General features: G+C 40.2%; 1 protein-coding gene across 1 annotated transcript in view; it reads left to right on the forward strand.

Moving 5' to 3' along the window:
- CFAP44 (cilia and flagella associated protein 44) overlaps nt 1-13,628 on the forward strand; it is a 97,653-nt gene that overhangs the window by 19,624 nt on the left and 64,401 nt on the right. The window contains exons 2-4 of the mRNA XM_023728875.1: nt 5,577-5,681; nt 8,834-8,989; nt 9,532-9,691. Coding sequence (XP_023584643.1) covers nt 5,582-5,681; nt 8,834-8,989; nt 9,532-9,691 — 416 coding nt within the window. The 5' untranslated portion in view covers nt 5,577-5,581. The remainder of the gene's footprint in view (nt 1-5,576; nt 5,682-8,833; nt 8,990-9,531; nt 9,692-13,628) is intronic.

Raw genomic sequence — 13,628 nt, forward strand, 5'->3', positions numbered from 1 at the left:
AATTTGGACTTTTAGCCTACTTTGACTGTGAGGAAATAAATTTCTCTTCATTAAAACCATCCACTTGTGGTATTTCTGTTATGGCGGCACTAGATGACTAAGACAGGCATACTAGTCTATCTTTGGAGACCAGGAAGTTATAATAATGCACTAATTCATTTAATCCTCACAGCAGCCTTAGGAAGGAGCCCTGATGGTGCAGTGGTTAAGTGCTCAGCTGCTAAGCAAAAGGTCAGTGGTTCAAACCCACCAGCCACTTCATGGGAGAAAGATGTGGCAGTCTGCTTCCGTAAGGATTACAGCCTTGGAAACTCTATGGGGCAGTTCTACTCTGACCTATAGGATCAATATGAGTTGAAATCGACTTGCTGGCAACAGGTATAGCAGCTTTAGGAGTTGTCCTCTTCCATTCCCATATTACAGTTAAGGAATTGTTGTAAAGTTAAGCTAGTTTTGTGCCAAATTGGGATTCAAACCTGAATCTGACTCGAAATAGAACTCTTGTTCTATTCCGTCTGCGAGCCATGCCATAGAGGAATGTTGAGGAAGCGTGGGATATTAGTGTAAAGTGAAAACGTGGAAGGAATGTATGCTTGTTGTTGTTGTTGTTAGGTGCTGTTGCGTTGGTTCCAACTCAGAGTGACCCTGTGTACAACAGAACAAAACAGTGCCAGTCCTGAGCCATCCTCACAATCATTGCTAAGTTTGAGCCCATTGTTACAGCCACTGTGTCAATCCATCTCGTTGAGGATCTTCCTCTTTATCACTGACCCTCTGCTTTACCAAGCATGATGTTCTTCTCCAGGGACTGATCCCTTCAGATAACATGTCCAAAATATGTGAAACGAAGTCCTGCCATCCTTGCTTCTAAGGAGCACTCTGGCTGTCCTTCTTCCATGACAGATTTGTTCATTCTTATGGCAGACCATGGTATATTCAATAGTCTTTGCCATTACCATAATTTAAAGGCATCAATTCTTCTTTGGTCTTCTTTATTCATTGTCCACCTTTCGAATGTATATGAGGTGATTGAAAACACCATGGCTTGGATCAGGCACACCTTAGTCATTAAAGTCGCAGCTTTGCTTTTTAACACTTTAAAGAGGTCTTTTGCAGCAGATTTGCCCAATACAATGCATCTTTTGATTTCTTGACTGCTGCTTCCATGGGTGTTGATTGCAGATCTAAGTAAAATGAAATCCTTGACAACTTCAATCTTTTCTCCATTTATCATGATGTTGCTTATTGGTCCAGTTGTGAGGATTTTTGTTTTCTTTATGTTAAGGTATAATCCATACTGAAGGCTGTAATCTTTGATCTTCATCAGTAGATGCTTCAAGTCCTCTTCACTTTCAGCAAGCAAGGTTGTGGCATATCGCAGGTTGTTAATGAGTCTTCCTCCAATCCTGATGCCATGTTCTTCTTCATATAGTCCAGCTTCCCAGATTATTTGCTCAGCATACAGACTGAATAAGTATGGTGAAAAGTACAACTCTGACAGACACCTTTCCTGATTTTAAACCACACAGTATCTCCTTGCTCTGTTTGAACGACTGACTCTTGGTCTATGTACAGGTTCCTCATGAGCACAATTAAGTGTTCTGGAATTCTCATTCTTTGCAATGTTATCCATAATTTTTTATGAGCCACACAGTCAAATGCCTTTGCATAGTCAGTGAAACACAGGTAAACATCTTTCTGGTATTCTCTGCTTTCAGCCAAGATTCATCTGACATCAGCAATGATATCCCTTGTTCCATGTTCTCTTCTGAATCCAGCTTGAATTTCTGGCATTTCCCTGCCATGATGTACCACTGTAACCTCTTTTGAATGATCTTCAGTAAAATTTTACTTGTGTGTGATATTAATGATATTGTTCGATAATTTACACATTTTGTTGGATCACCTTTCTTTGGAATGGGCACGAATGTGGATCTCTTCCAGTCGGTTGGACAGGTAGCTATTTTCTGAATTTCTTGGTATAGATGAGTGAGCCCATCTAGCACTGCATCCAGTTGTTGAAACATCTCAGTTGGTATTCCATCAATTCCTGGAGCCTTGTTTTTCGCCAATGCCTTTGGCGTAGCTTGGACTTCGTCCTTCAGTACCATTGGTTCTTGATCATTTGCTGACTCCTGAAATGGTCAACCAGTTCTTTTTTGGTACGGTGACTCTGTGTATTCCTTCCATCTTCTTTTGATGCTTCTGATATCATTTAATATTTTCCCTGTAGAATCCTTCAAAATTGTAACTTGAGGCTTCAATTTTTGTTTCAGTTCTTTCAGCTTGAGAACTGCCGAGCATGTTCTTTCCTTTTGGTTTTCTAACTCCAAGTCTTTGCACATTTCATCATAATGCTAAATGAATAATTTCTTTTATTAGGATCAGCACAAAGCTGGTTCCTATAAGGCAGAGGTTAAAGATGTCGCAAATGTCCAAGTTTTCCAAACTGCTGTACCACTCCATCATCTCTAACATCAACCACTTCCTCTCCCCTCAGTACTCTCCCTCCCGTCTTTGGGTTTCTTAATTCACTGAAACAGCTCACAGAACTCATGAACTGTATCAAGGAAATGGTTCACGTGGTTCTGGAGGCTGGCAAGTCCCAAATCTGTGGGTCAGGCGCAGGCTTTTCCTGACCCATGTGGCTGCAAGGGATGACGAACCCAAACTGGCAGTTTAGACCACAGGCTGCTGGCTCACAAGGCTGCGGAAGCTGGTGAATCAGGTCAGATGATAGCACACCAGCCCATGGGGCTGTGGAGGCCAGCGAATCCCAGAATTGGCAGGTCAGACAGCAGGCCTGTGGTTTGAGTCTTAAGAACCAGAAGTCAGTTAATTACAAGCTGGACACAGGATCCAGATGCAGAGAGAGAGAATCCAGCCAGGACATACAAATATATCTTAGATGCAGGCCACACTCCAGGGAAGTGTAATTTGAGTAAGGATGGGGCTTGAGTCACGCCCTCCTACAAGGCTTCGACCCAGGACACAACCTATACCAATCTTGTCTCATCAACATGTAGAGGTCAGGATCCACAACACGTAAAATGGAGGACAACCACACAATACTGGGAATCATGGCCTAGCCAAGTCTACACATAACCCCAACCATCACAGGTTCCATGTACCTTATTTGCATAGTCCCACTCAGTCACTGAGTGTGAGTAACAAAGACCATGGCTAGAAGAGCCATGTTAAGTAATTCATTATGCAGCAAATGCTTTAATTTGTTTTCTTGAGCTGCCCTTTGAAAGCTTCTGTTCAGCTCTTTCATTTCATCATTTCTTCCTTTTGCTTTAGCTATTCTACATTCAAGAGCAAGTTTCAGAGTCTCTTCTGACATCCGTTTTTGTCTTTTCTTTCTTTTTAATGACTTTTTGCTTTCCTCGTGTATGATGTCCTTGATGTCATTCCACAACTCGTCTGGTCTTCAGTCATTAGTGTTCACATGTGTTAAATCTATTCTTGAGATCATCTCTAAATTCAGGTGAGGTATACTTAAGGTCGTACTTTGGCTGTCATGGACCTGTTCTAATTTTCTTCAGCTTCAACTTGAACTTGCATATGAACAACTGATGGTCTGTTCTGCAGTCGGCCTGTGGCCTTGTTCTGACTGATGATATTGAGCTTTTTCATCGTCTCTTTCCACAGATGTTGTCAATTTGATTCCTGTGTATTCCATCTGGTGAGGTCCACATGTATAGTCACCGTTTATGTGGGTAATAAAAGGTATTTGCAAGGAATAAGTCTGTCATGTGATCTCCGGCATCATTTCTATCACCAAGGCCATATTTTCCAACTACTGTTCCTTCTTCTTTGTTTCCAACTTTCTCATTCCAGTCACCAGTAATTATCAGTGCATCTTGATTGCATGTTTGATCAATTCAGATTGCAGAAGTTGGTAAAAATCTTCAGTTTCTTCATCTTTGGCCTTAGTGGTTGGTGCGTAAATTTGAATAATGGTCATGTTAACTGGTCTTCCTTGGAGGTGTATGGATATTATCCTGTCACTGAGTGTTGTACTTCAGGATAGATCTTGAAATGTTCTTTTTGATGACGAATGCAAAGCCATTCCTCTTCAAGTTGTCATTGCTGGTGTAGTAGATCACATGATTGCCTGATTCAAAATGGCCCAGTACCAGTCCATTTCAGCTCACTGATGCCTAGGATTTCAATGTTTATGCGTTCCATTTCATTTTTGACAATTTCCAATTTTCCTAGTCATACTTCATATATTCCACATTCCTATTGTGTTAATAGATGTTTTCAGCTGTTTCTTCTCATTTTGAGTCATGCCACCTCAGCAAATGAAGGTCTTGAAAGCTTGAGTCCATCCACATCATTAAGGTTGACTCTACTTTGAGGAGGCAGCTCTTCCCCAGTCATATTTTGAATGTCTTCCAACCTGAGGGGCTCATCTTCCGGCACTATATCAGACAATGTTCTGCAGCTATTCATAAGATTGTCACTAGCTAATTTTTTCAGAAGCAGACTGCCAGGCCTTTCTTCCTAGTCTTCCTTAGTCTGGAAGCTCCTCTGAAACCTGCCCACCATGGGTGACCCTACTGGTATTTGAAATACTGGTGGCATAGCTTCTAGCATCACAGCAACATGCAAGCCACCACAGTGAGACATGCTGACCGACGCGTGGGGAATTTATGGTAGATGTTTTCAGATACACACAAGCTGCAGTATAGAGAGGGCAGGAAGAACCTGTTGTATCACACTTCTCCTAAAGACCTTTAGTGGCTCTCAGTTGCCATAGAAATAAGGTCTAAACTTCTTAACAAAGCTTAGAGATTATCACATGATCTGCTATTTGCCTCCTCTTCAAAATCCGTATCACTCTTGCACTCTAACAAGAGGCTGCATTCAGCCCTTCGGAGATGTTCCTTCTGCCTAAATACTCTTTCCCATTCTCTGGCTGGCCAGCCATCACCTGTGTCTCAACGTACTCCTTCTCTAACCCCCAGACATGGTTACGTCTTCTTGCTATACATGCCATAGCATCCTATTCTTCCCATTTTGTAGCACTCATTAAATTTTGCTTGTTTCATGTCTGTCTTTCCTGCTAAACAGCAAACTCCAAAAGGTTAGCAGCCAGTTCTCTTTTTAGTATTGTAACCTAGGCTTAACACAAGACTAATACATAGTAGGTGTGCTCAACAAGTGTTTTTTCATTGAAGTTGATCAATAACACCAGGGGTATTTGATAATGGGAAGAGAGAAAGGGAGGATGAGTCGAAGGAAAGGAGGCAGAAGGTTAATTTTAGTAGGCAGAGCATTTGGGGCAAAGATAGATGGGTAGTACGTCTCACCGTGGACCTCTTGAGAACCAGGAATACCAAGATGGTAAGTTTGCCTGGATAAAGGGAATCTGTTTTGCTGTTTTGCTGAGGCCTCTGATGGTGGTAGCACCTTTTTGCTGGTGAGGTCATGTCAGGTCCTGTGCAAACATGGGGTGTCAGCATACACAGTGCTTCGTGCTTGGGGAGTTTGTCAGGAAGAGATTCTGTTGAAGAGTTCTAAGTTACAGCATTATCCCATTGTCTGTCTCAATTTTTCCCTTACAGAGGACATGAAGGAACCAGACAATCAGGATACAGATGAGGAAAAATCAGATAAATCAAAGAGTGAAAGAAAAACATCTCAGAGGTCTTCTAGGTCCGAATCAAGATGTAAGTAAAGTTATAATAGACACTTGTGTTTATAATTATTTAAGTTTAAGTAAAATAAATTTTAAAGAGTGTACATCTAAATTTACAGAACGTAAATAATGTCCTTGTTTAATTCCTTACTAAACTCTAGTTCCTTAAGAGCAGAGTCTATGTTTTCATCATTGTTTTATCTCCAGCTCCTGGCACACAGAAGTTACTATCATCTTTACATTGATAATGACCTATTTGCACATCTGGTCTTCATCTCTCATGTGAGGTCTACCAAATCTTCATTGGAGGTTTTTAATACATGTAGTAGAAAGAAAGCTGGACTTTGGTTTTGAGTCCTGAATTTACCACTTAAAGATGCTTGATCTTGGATAAATTAACTCACCTTTCTGAGCCTCAGTTTTCTCACCCATTAAAATGATTACTGTGAGTTGCTTGGGGATTAAAATGGAAAGTGTATATGGAAGGGTTTCATAGACTGCAAATAGATGGAAAAGTAAGGAATTTGGTAACTGGGATTTGTAAAGGATGGCTAGCTCTTTCTGACTGGGCATCATGGTGTTAGGTATCTTAGTGGAATCTTGAGTTTTCAGGCTCTAATCCTAAATATAATTTCAGAAATTTAATTTTGAGATCCTGGGAAAATCAGTTTATTAATAAAATTTACGTTAAATTTTTTTAATCTAAGACATGTTTCGTGCATCAGAATTTCTCCATATCATATTTTATTTTAGGCATTTATCTTTTCTTGCTTGGACTCTTGCAGCAAGGATTTCCACCATGATGCCACTAGAATTACCTTTCCAAAAAATATAATCACATCACTCTCCTACTCAAAAACTTTAGTTTGCCCCTCCCTTGTTTTTCCCTTTTCCCTCATCCCCACTTCCTACATTTCTGACACAGGATTGTGTTCTTTCAGGTTTCTATTCCTTGGCACCATTTTCCTGAATACTACTCTCAACTTTGCATGGGTAAACTTAATGATAATGACCATTTGTCTAGCTGCCTTGGGACCTCCCTTTCTTATGTTAGACCCACTTAGGGACAGGCTTTGCCCTCTGCTCAGCTCATAGATTAGTCCATATATGATGGGTCTGAGGATACAAAATAATAATGTGAAATAATTTGCTACAATCCTGAACTCTCTCTACCTTGCCAATATGGTATAGTGAGAAGGTATCTATCCTATTCAGCCATATACATGTTAGCTCCTTCTGAGTTTATGTATTTGTTTCCCACTTTCAATGTTGGCTTTAGATTATTCCAAGAATAGAAAGGCAAATGGTGATTTATTCTTCAAACCATAAGCCTTCTACCAGTCAATTTTTGAATTATAAATATCCCCAGTAATTGTAAAATCACCTAGATTTGCTGTTTCACTGTCTTCAATTAATGTGTCTACTTCTTGCCATGTTAGTTTTTCTCCTAAGTCCTTTTATTCTATCAGTGGCAGAACCCTTCTTCCAGGCTCAGAATAGCCATTATTTTTTGTTATCTACCCTCCATCTGTATTCACCCCCAATTCCTTTATCAGTGATTGCTTCATCCTAGGTCTTTGCACGTAGAGCCTGTGATGGTTAAGATGTGTCAACTTGTCTGGGCCATGATTCTCAGTGTTTTAATGTGATCACTCCCATGATTGAATATAATGTGAGTAGCCAATCAGATGAAAGGGAGTCTCCTTAGGGGTGTGGCCCGCATCTGAATATAAGCAGACGTTCTGGCTTTTTGCTCTCTCTGGATCCTGCGGCTGTCTCCTGTCATCTCATCTCTGGTTCTTGGGACTTGAGCTGTCAGCTTATCTGCTGAACTTGGGATTCGTCGATCTTCACAGCCTGTAAGCGGAGCCCTGCTCGCTGACCTGCCAATCTTGGGTTCGCCAGCCCCTACAGCTACGTGAATCAGGAGAAACCTTGTGGTCTTGCCTGCTGATCTCGGAATTTGTCACCCTTCACAGCCTGTGAGCGGGAGGGCTGCTCTCCAACCTGCCGATCCTGGGCTCACCAGCTTCCGCAGCTGTGTGACTTGGGAGAGGCCTCTAACCTGATCCATGGACTTGGGACATTCTAGCCTCTATGATCGCGTGAGCTGTTTCCTTGATATAAATCTCTCTCTATATATTTATATGCGTTACTGGTCTTGCTTCTCTAGAGAACCCAGCCTAAGACAGAGCCCAGTGGTCTCGTCTACTGGCAGTCTCAACTTCTTTCCAGGGGGAGCTCATCAGATAGAGTGTTAAGCTATTGACACCCTAATCTGGAAATGTGGAAATAGTGTTTGGTTGTCACAGTCCCACAAAAGAACTAAGGTGTTTGTTAAATGGTATTATTGGAGAGTAGTTCCCCAGGACCATTCTTCGGAAAAACCAAGTTGCACATTTGGCCTATTTAAGTATCCTGCATTATTTTCTTTCCATCCAAACACATGAATCCTACAGAACCCTGTCTTGTCACCCAGCCAATTGGCTTGGCCAATCTTTCCTGCCTCATTCATATTAGTCTTTGGCCTTGTTCCTAATCATTTAGCCTCATTAAAGCTAGATCATCTAGTTGGCTCTACTCTGCTTCGGTACAATTGTAATTTCTTCCTTCCTCTTCTGAAAGTTCACCTAGTCTTGTCCTTCACCTGCTTGGCATTGTAGATTTTAACAATACCCATGTTTGGACTTGATCTGAATGTTGCCTTATGCTTGGGACCATTGTATTTCCATTCCAATTCGCTTTCTTGCCTAGCTTGTCCTAAAGCCAATATTCTAACATATGCCTGGAATATAACTTCAGAGAGAATCATACTCAGAAAAGGACATTCTTAATTAAGTGTTATTTGTCTTTAATATAACAGATCCTCTATAAATGGTGGCAAAATTGAATTGAACTGAAATAATGATAGCTGGATACTAGCTTCTTTTTTCTTCATGTTTTACTCTCTTACAAGTATGTAGTGATAAGAATCAGACTGGAGATGAAGTGAAGATGGAGATTAACTCGCAGGAACGGCTTCCTTTTTTTTTTTTTAAGTTATAAAACTGACCAAATAAAATAATTCTTCTAGGAATTTTTGAGTATTAAAGTAAATTTAGAGCAAGTTTGAAGCATCAGCTACTTTGGGAATAACAAACTATTCAAAATTTAGAAATTACTATAACAAATTATTTTTAATAGCTGCAACAAGAGACGATTTCAAATTTTCACAAGATATCACAGATGATATGTTAACTGAAGGGGAAGACTCATATTCAGACGATGAAGACTTATATGTAGAGCATTTGGAAGGAAGTTCAAGTTCATTTCAGGATGATAATTTGGAAAGCACTGGAGGTAAATATTATTGGTTTTCTATTAGTAATTGTCACTGTTTTAAAGACAAATTGCCCAGTTCTGCATGTGAACAGTTTTAAGTTCCCAGAAAGAAAAATTTGCAGGCTGTGTATATGTATGGGGGTTGATAAAAAGAAAAGCATTGCACACATTCTGATGGGGTGGCTTAGCGGCTCTGGAGTTGTATATTCCATTTCTGATGATCACATACAGAGCTCTCACATTTGGTCTTCTGGAGAGTGGATGGTATAAGGATTGTTCCACCCCAGATCAGTGAGAGTAACTCTCTCTTGGAATTGATTGAGAGTTGCTCTTTCAGATTCTGTCAAAACCACAACCAGAGCTCAGCATTCAGTCCTGACACCCACAGGCATGTTGACTTTTCTTCCCATGCTGATTGGTGGGTAGCATCATACATCCGGGCAACTGGTAGTACTTACTGCCAGAGTATTTCAGCCTATGTATGTTCCTCTTGTCTTTGGAAAGTATCATTTTAGAATTCACCAGACACTCTTCTTAGTTAAAATATTTTAATTTTTTAGAATCTCTGTACGTGGAAACCCCTGCCCCACCTGCGGAAGAGGCAGAGGAGAAAGTTAAGAAGAAAATATCAGTTAGTTTCTTCTACAATTATGATGAACTTGCTTCGAGGCCTTTTGTGACTCCAGATTCGAGCATACCACTTCATCTTCTCACGCTTGTGTATCCATTCCAGCTACATATGTATAATTTGGTAATTTTAGCTTCTTGGCCCATGGACTAAATCTGGCCTTCCGCCTGTTTTTGTAGATAAAGTTTTATTGGAACACAGCCACACTCATTTGTTTACATTTTGTCTATGGCTGCCATCGCACTAAGTAGTTACAACAGAGCCCATCTGACCCACAAGGCCTAAAATACTATCTTTACAGAAAAAGTTTGCCACCTTGTGTCTTAGGTAATTCTAAGACTTTAGCCCTTAGGGAATTTTAGGTAGAAATGCATGATCTTAATTTAAACCAAGCTTTTGTTTGATACCAAATTACCACAAAGAGAAATGTCCTTTGCATTGCACAGGTGAAAAAGACAGCAGCCCAGGAGATATAATGTGAAGGAGACCAGAAGGCCCTCTTATTCCCACTTACCTCCTCTAGCAGCCTGGCCTGCTGTTGCCAATGCCTGTCAAGTTATAAGCATCCATGTCCCTTCATGACACACCAATGCAGCCATCCTCAGGCATTAGTGCTCGCACATTAATTTATTATCAGATGAATTTTCAGAGCAGGAGTCCCTGAGAAAATAGAGGCTGGGATCCAGTCTGGAGACTTAACAGTCTTGAATACATGTGAAAGTGGGGATGATAGACAAGGGGGTTCTGTGTCCGCCATCACTTCATGATGTTAGCTTGCAAGGCGAGTAGTTAGAAGATGATCTCCATTAAGGTCCCTAGCTGGCAACTTAGTAGGCCCACCTCCAGATGAGCTGTGGTTATCTCCTCACAGCCTAAACCACTGGCTTCTTATACAGGCGTGCTTACAGAGATAGAGTGACTCATTTTACTTTCTATATGAAAACAGGACATGTTGTTAATACAGGAGCAAAGTATTAGTTATAATTTATTGTAATTAGTATGATTTTAATACCACAGCTCTTGTATTTAGGTAGTGTATGCACTTGAGCAAGTTTTAAGAAATAAAAATATTTAGGTACAAGTCAGTGCCTTTCTTACTGATTTTTACTGTTATTAGTATTTTTTCTCTGATTCAATCCCAGGTGTGACTAAAACTAACTCACACTGGATTTTGTAACCTGGAGTTTTTCTCTTTAGTGTTTTTTTTTTTCCCCCTGTGTCTTTGGACAAGCATCTGACCAAAGGTGTACAGTTATTTTTCTTCTAGCCTATTTTTTTTCAAATGGGGTAGCTGTGGTGTATATGAGTCACCTGGATGCTTTTCCTAAAATACGCATGCTCTGATGACTTCCTGAACCTGATGTTATTTCTGTGGAGAGGGGCTTGGACATAAGTACTCTGACAAAGCTGCCTAGGTGGTTTTGAATGTGTCTCCCTCCCCTACCCCCTAATACTGGGCCCTCACAGCTCCAGGATTTGACGGTTTGTGGATTAGGGAGACTGCCCAGATTCTAAGCACTAGAGTCAGAAGTGACCTCAACTTTTGACCTGACACATGAATTCTCTCTACTTATGCTGGATGAGTGACTGTATTCTATAGCCTTTCCCTGAACACTTTTAATATTGGGGATTCACAGAGGAGCATATCCCATTTTTGGACAGCTTGAATAATAAGACAGCTCGTCCAGGCCTCAAATCAAAATCTGCCTGTCTGGAACCTCCCACACTGGACTTGTTCTACTCTCTGGAGATGGAACAGTATAATCTCTATTTCTTGTGAGACACTCTAAGTATAGAAGTCAGCGTCATATACCCCCTAAGTGCTTTTTTCTGCAGGTAAACACCCTTGGTTATTTCTGCTGGTCTCACATGTCATGATTTTCCAGGCTTCTATCAGGTCACTGTCCTCAGGGCATGCTCCATCTTGTTGGAGTTCTTCTCTGGTGTGGTACCCAGAACTGAACACAGTGTCATAGGAGCAGCCAGACCAGCAGTCTCTTAAAAATTTACCGTAATTCCAACCAAATTAGGAGGAAAGGTCTCTGAGTAGTGCAAACAATTTGCACTTGACTACTAAACTAAAGGTTGGCGGTTCGAACACACCCAGCAGCACTGCTAAAGAAAGGCCTGCCGATAATCTTGGTAAAGATTATAGCCAAGAAAACCTGGTGGAGCAGTTTTACTATGTAACACATGGGGTCGCCATGAGTAGATATCGACTTGATGGCAGTGGGTCAGTTAGGAGGAAGGCATTAAGGTGCCTTTCCAGCACTCATTTAGTTCCCAGACCAGAAGGCCAGGGCCCTGCATCTTTTCCTTCAGTGGGCAGAAGTCAAATGAGAGGTTCATCCCTGTTATTTTCTCCTCCCATACCAATTCACAAAAACCTCCAGGTCTTTACTAGTTTCTCTATTTGTGAAATAGGCCATTACACAGCCTTTGGCTCAGCAGCTTTTAAAATATAAGAACAATGGATCCTTTGTTAATTATATTGAGTATACTTCACTTTTAAAATTTGCCTCTTCTAAATCAGTCTATTTTGGCAAAAAAATATACCATTTATAAAATATCACTTAGAGCATAACCTATAAAAGACATTAAACAGAATTTAACACAGTGTTTAAACACATCTTTAAAGTGGAGGCCATAGATAGACAGGAAGGAACATGGAAGACCCCCATTCTCTGGAAGGAGGTTAAGAAGAGAAAGACAGAAGAAAGGATGAGATAAGATGGAAGGGAGTTGAAGGTATACTAAAACACACATTTTAACATTTTCAAATCTCTGCTTAGGAACTGCCACTGTCCTCTGGGGCTAAGAGGGAATAATCAGAATCTAGTTATACACTAGTTAATTAATTCAGCAAACGTTTATTGAGTGCCTAGTTAGCCTTAGAGACTGTGCTGGGCACTCTGGGAAGTAAATATGAGGAAGACGCAGTCTCTGCCCTCAAGTGGGTTGTGATTTAGAGGAGAGGAGTTTGGGAAGTTACCATTTTGCCCGTTTCTGTTCGGAAGGGCTTTAAATCAGAGGAGCAACATGGAATAGGGAGGTTTTCTCCCCCCTGAAATTAGAAATGATAATATTAGATAAATGATAATGTCTATGATTCACAACTTTCATCCAAGTTAGTGAAAAGATGATAACCCACTTCTATTCTACTCATATTATTATAGACATGCGTCTAGCCCTCCGAAGTATTATAGTGGCACCTGGAAAAAGAGAAGGAGAGAAGGAGAAAGGAAAGGAAAGCAGTGGTTGGGGGAAGAGAAAGAGCCATGCCAAGCTCTTTAAAGATAAGGAACTGTACACCCAATTTTTTATTTGTCCTGTGGCTACAGAGGCCCCAGACGTTCTCCATGAAGCCCAGATAACTTCATCTAAACCTTTGGATCACATATAGATTCAGAAAAACTCTTTCTCAATTTAACTACTAAGTAATGAGATGAGTATAGCTGGTTATGTATAACGAAAACAACAACCAGTTGCCACTGAGTTGACTCCAACTCATGGTGACCCTATGTATATCAGAGTAAAACTGTGTTCCATAAGTTTTTCAGAAGTAGATCGACAGGCCTTTCTTCCCAGGTGCCTCTGGGTAGACTCGAACCTCCAAACTTTCAATTAGCATTCAAGTGCATTAACCATTTTCACCACCCAGGGTTATGTATAGTTGGTTATAATTTGTATGTACTTTGCAACTAAAACTGCATTAATTACAATTTTGTCTTCATTTTTACATTCTTCATGTTCTTCTTTTTAAAAGTTTCACATGATTTATTTCTCTGAAAATTTTTATTTACTTACAAGTAAGTGGAATCCTCTAAAATTAGAATATGTTTTTTGAACAAGGGCTCAGGAAATAAAAATTTCTCCCATGTTTTTCAACTTTTGGATCCCAACAAAATTCATGTATAATAAGAATCTATCTACTTAAGATACACTACAATATATAGTTATTTTGCCAACTATAATTTTTTCATAAGTTAACCTCATTTAGTTTACTTATTGCATTTATTTATTGAATTA

The sequence above is a fragment of the Trichechus manatus genome, unplaced genomic scaffold (genome assembly GCF_000243295.1).
Source record: "Trichechus manatus latirostris isolate Lorelei unplaced genomic scaffold, TriManLat1.0 scaffold00026, whole genome shotgun sequence".
NCBI lineage: Eukaryota > Metazoa > Chordata > Mammalia > Sirenia > Trichechidae > Trichechus > Trichechus manatus.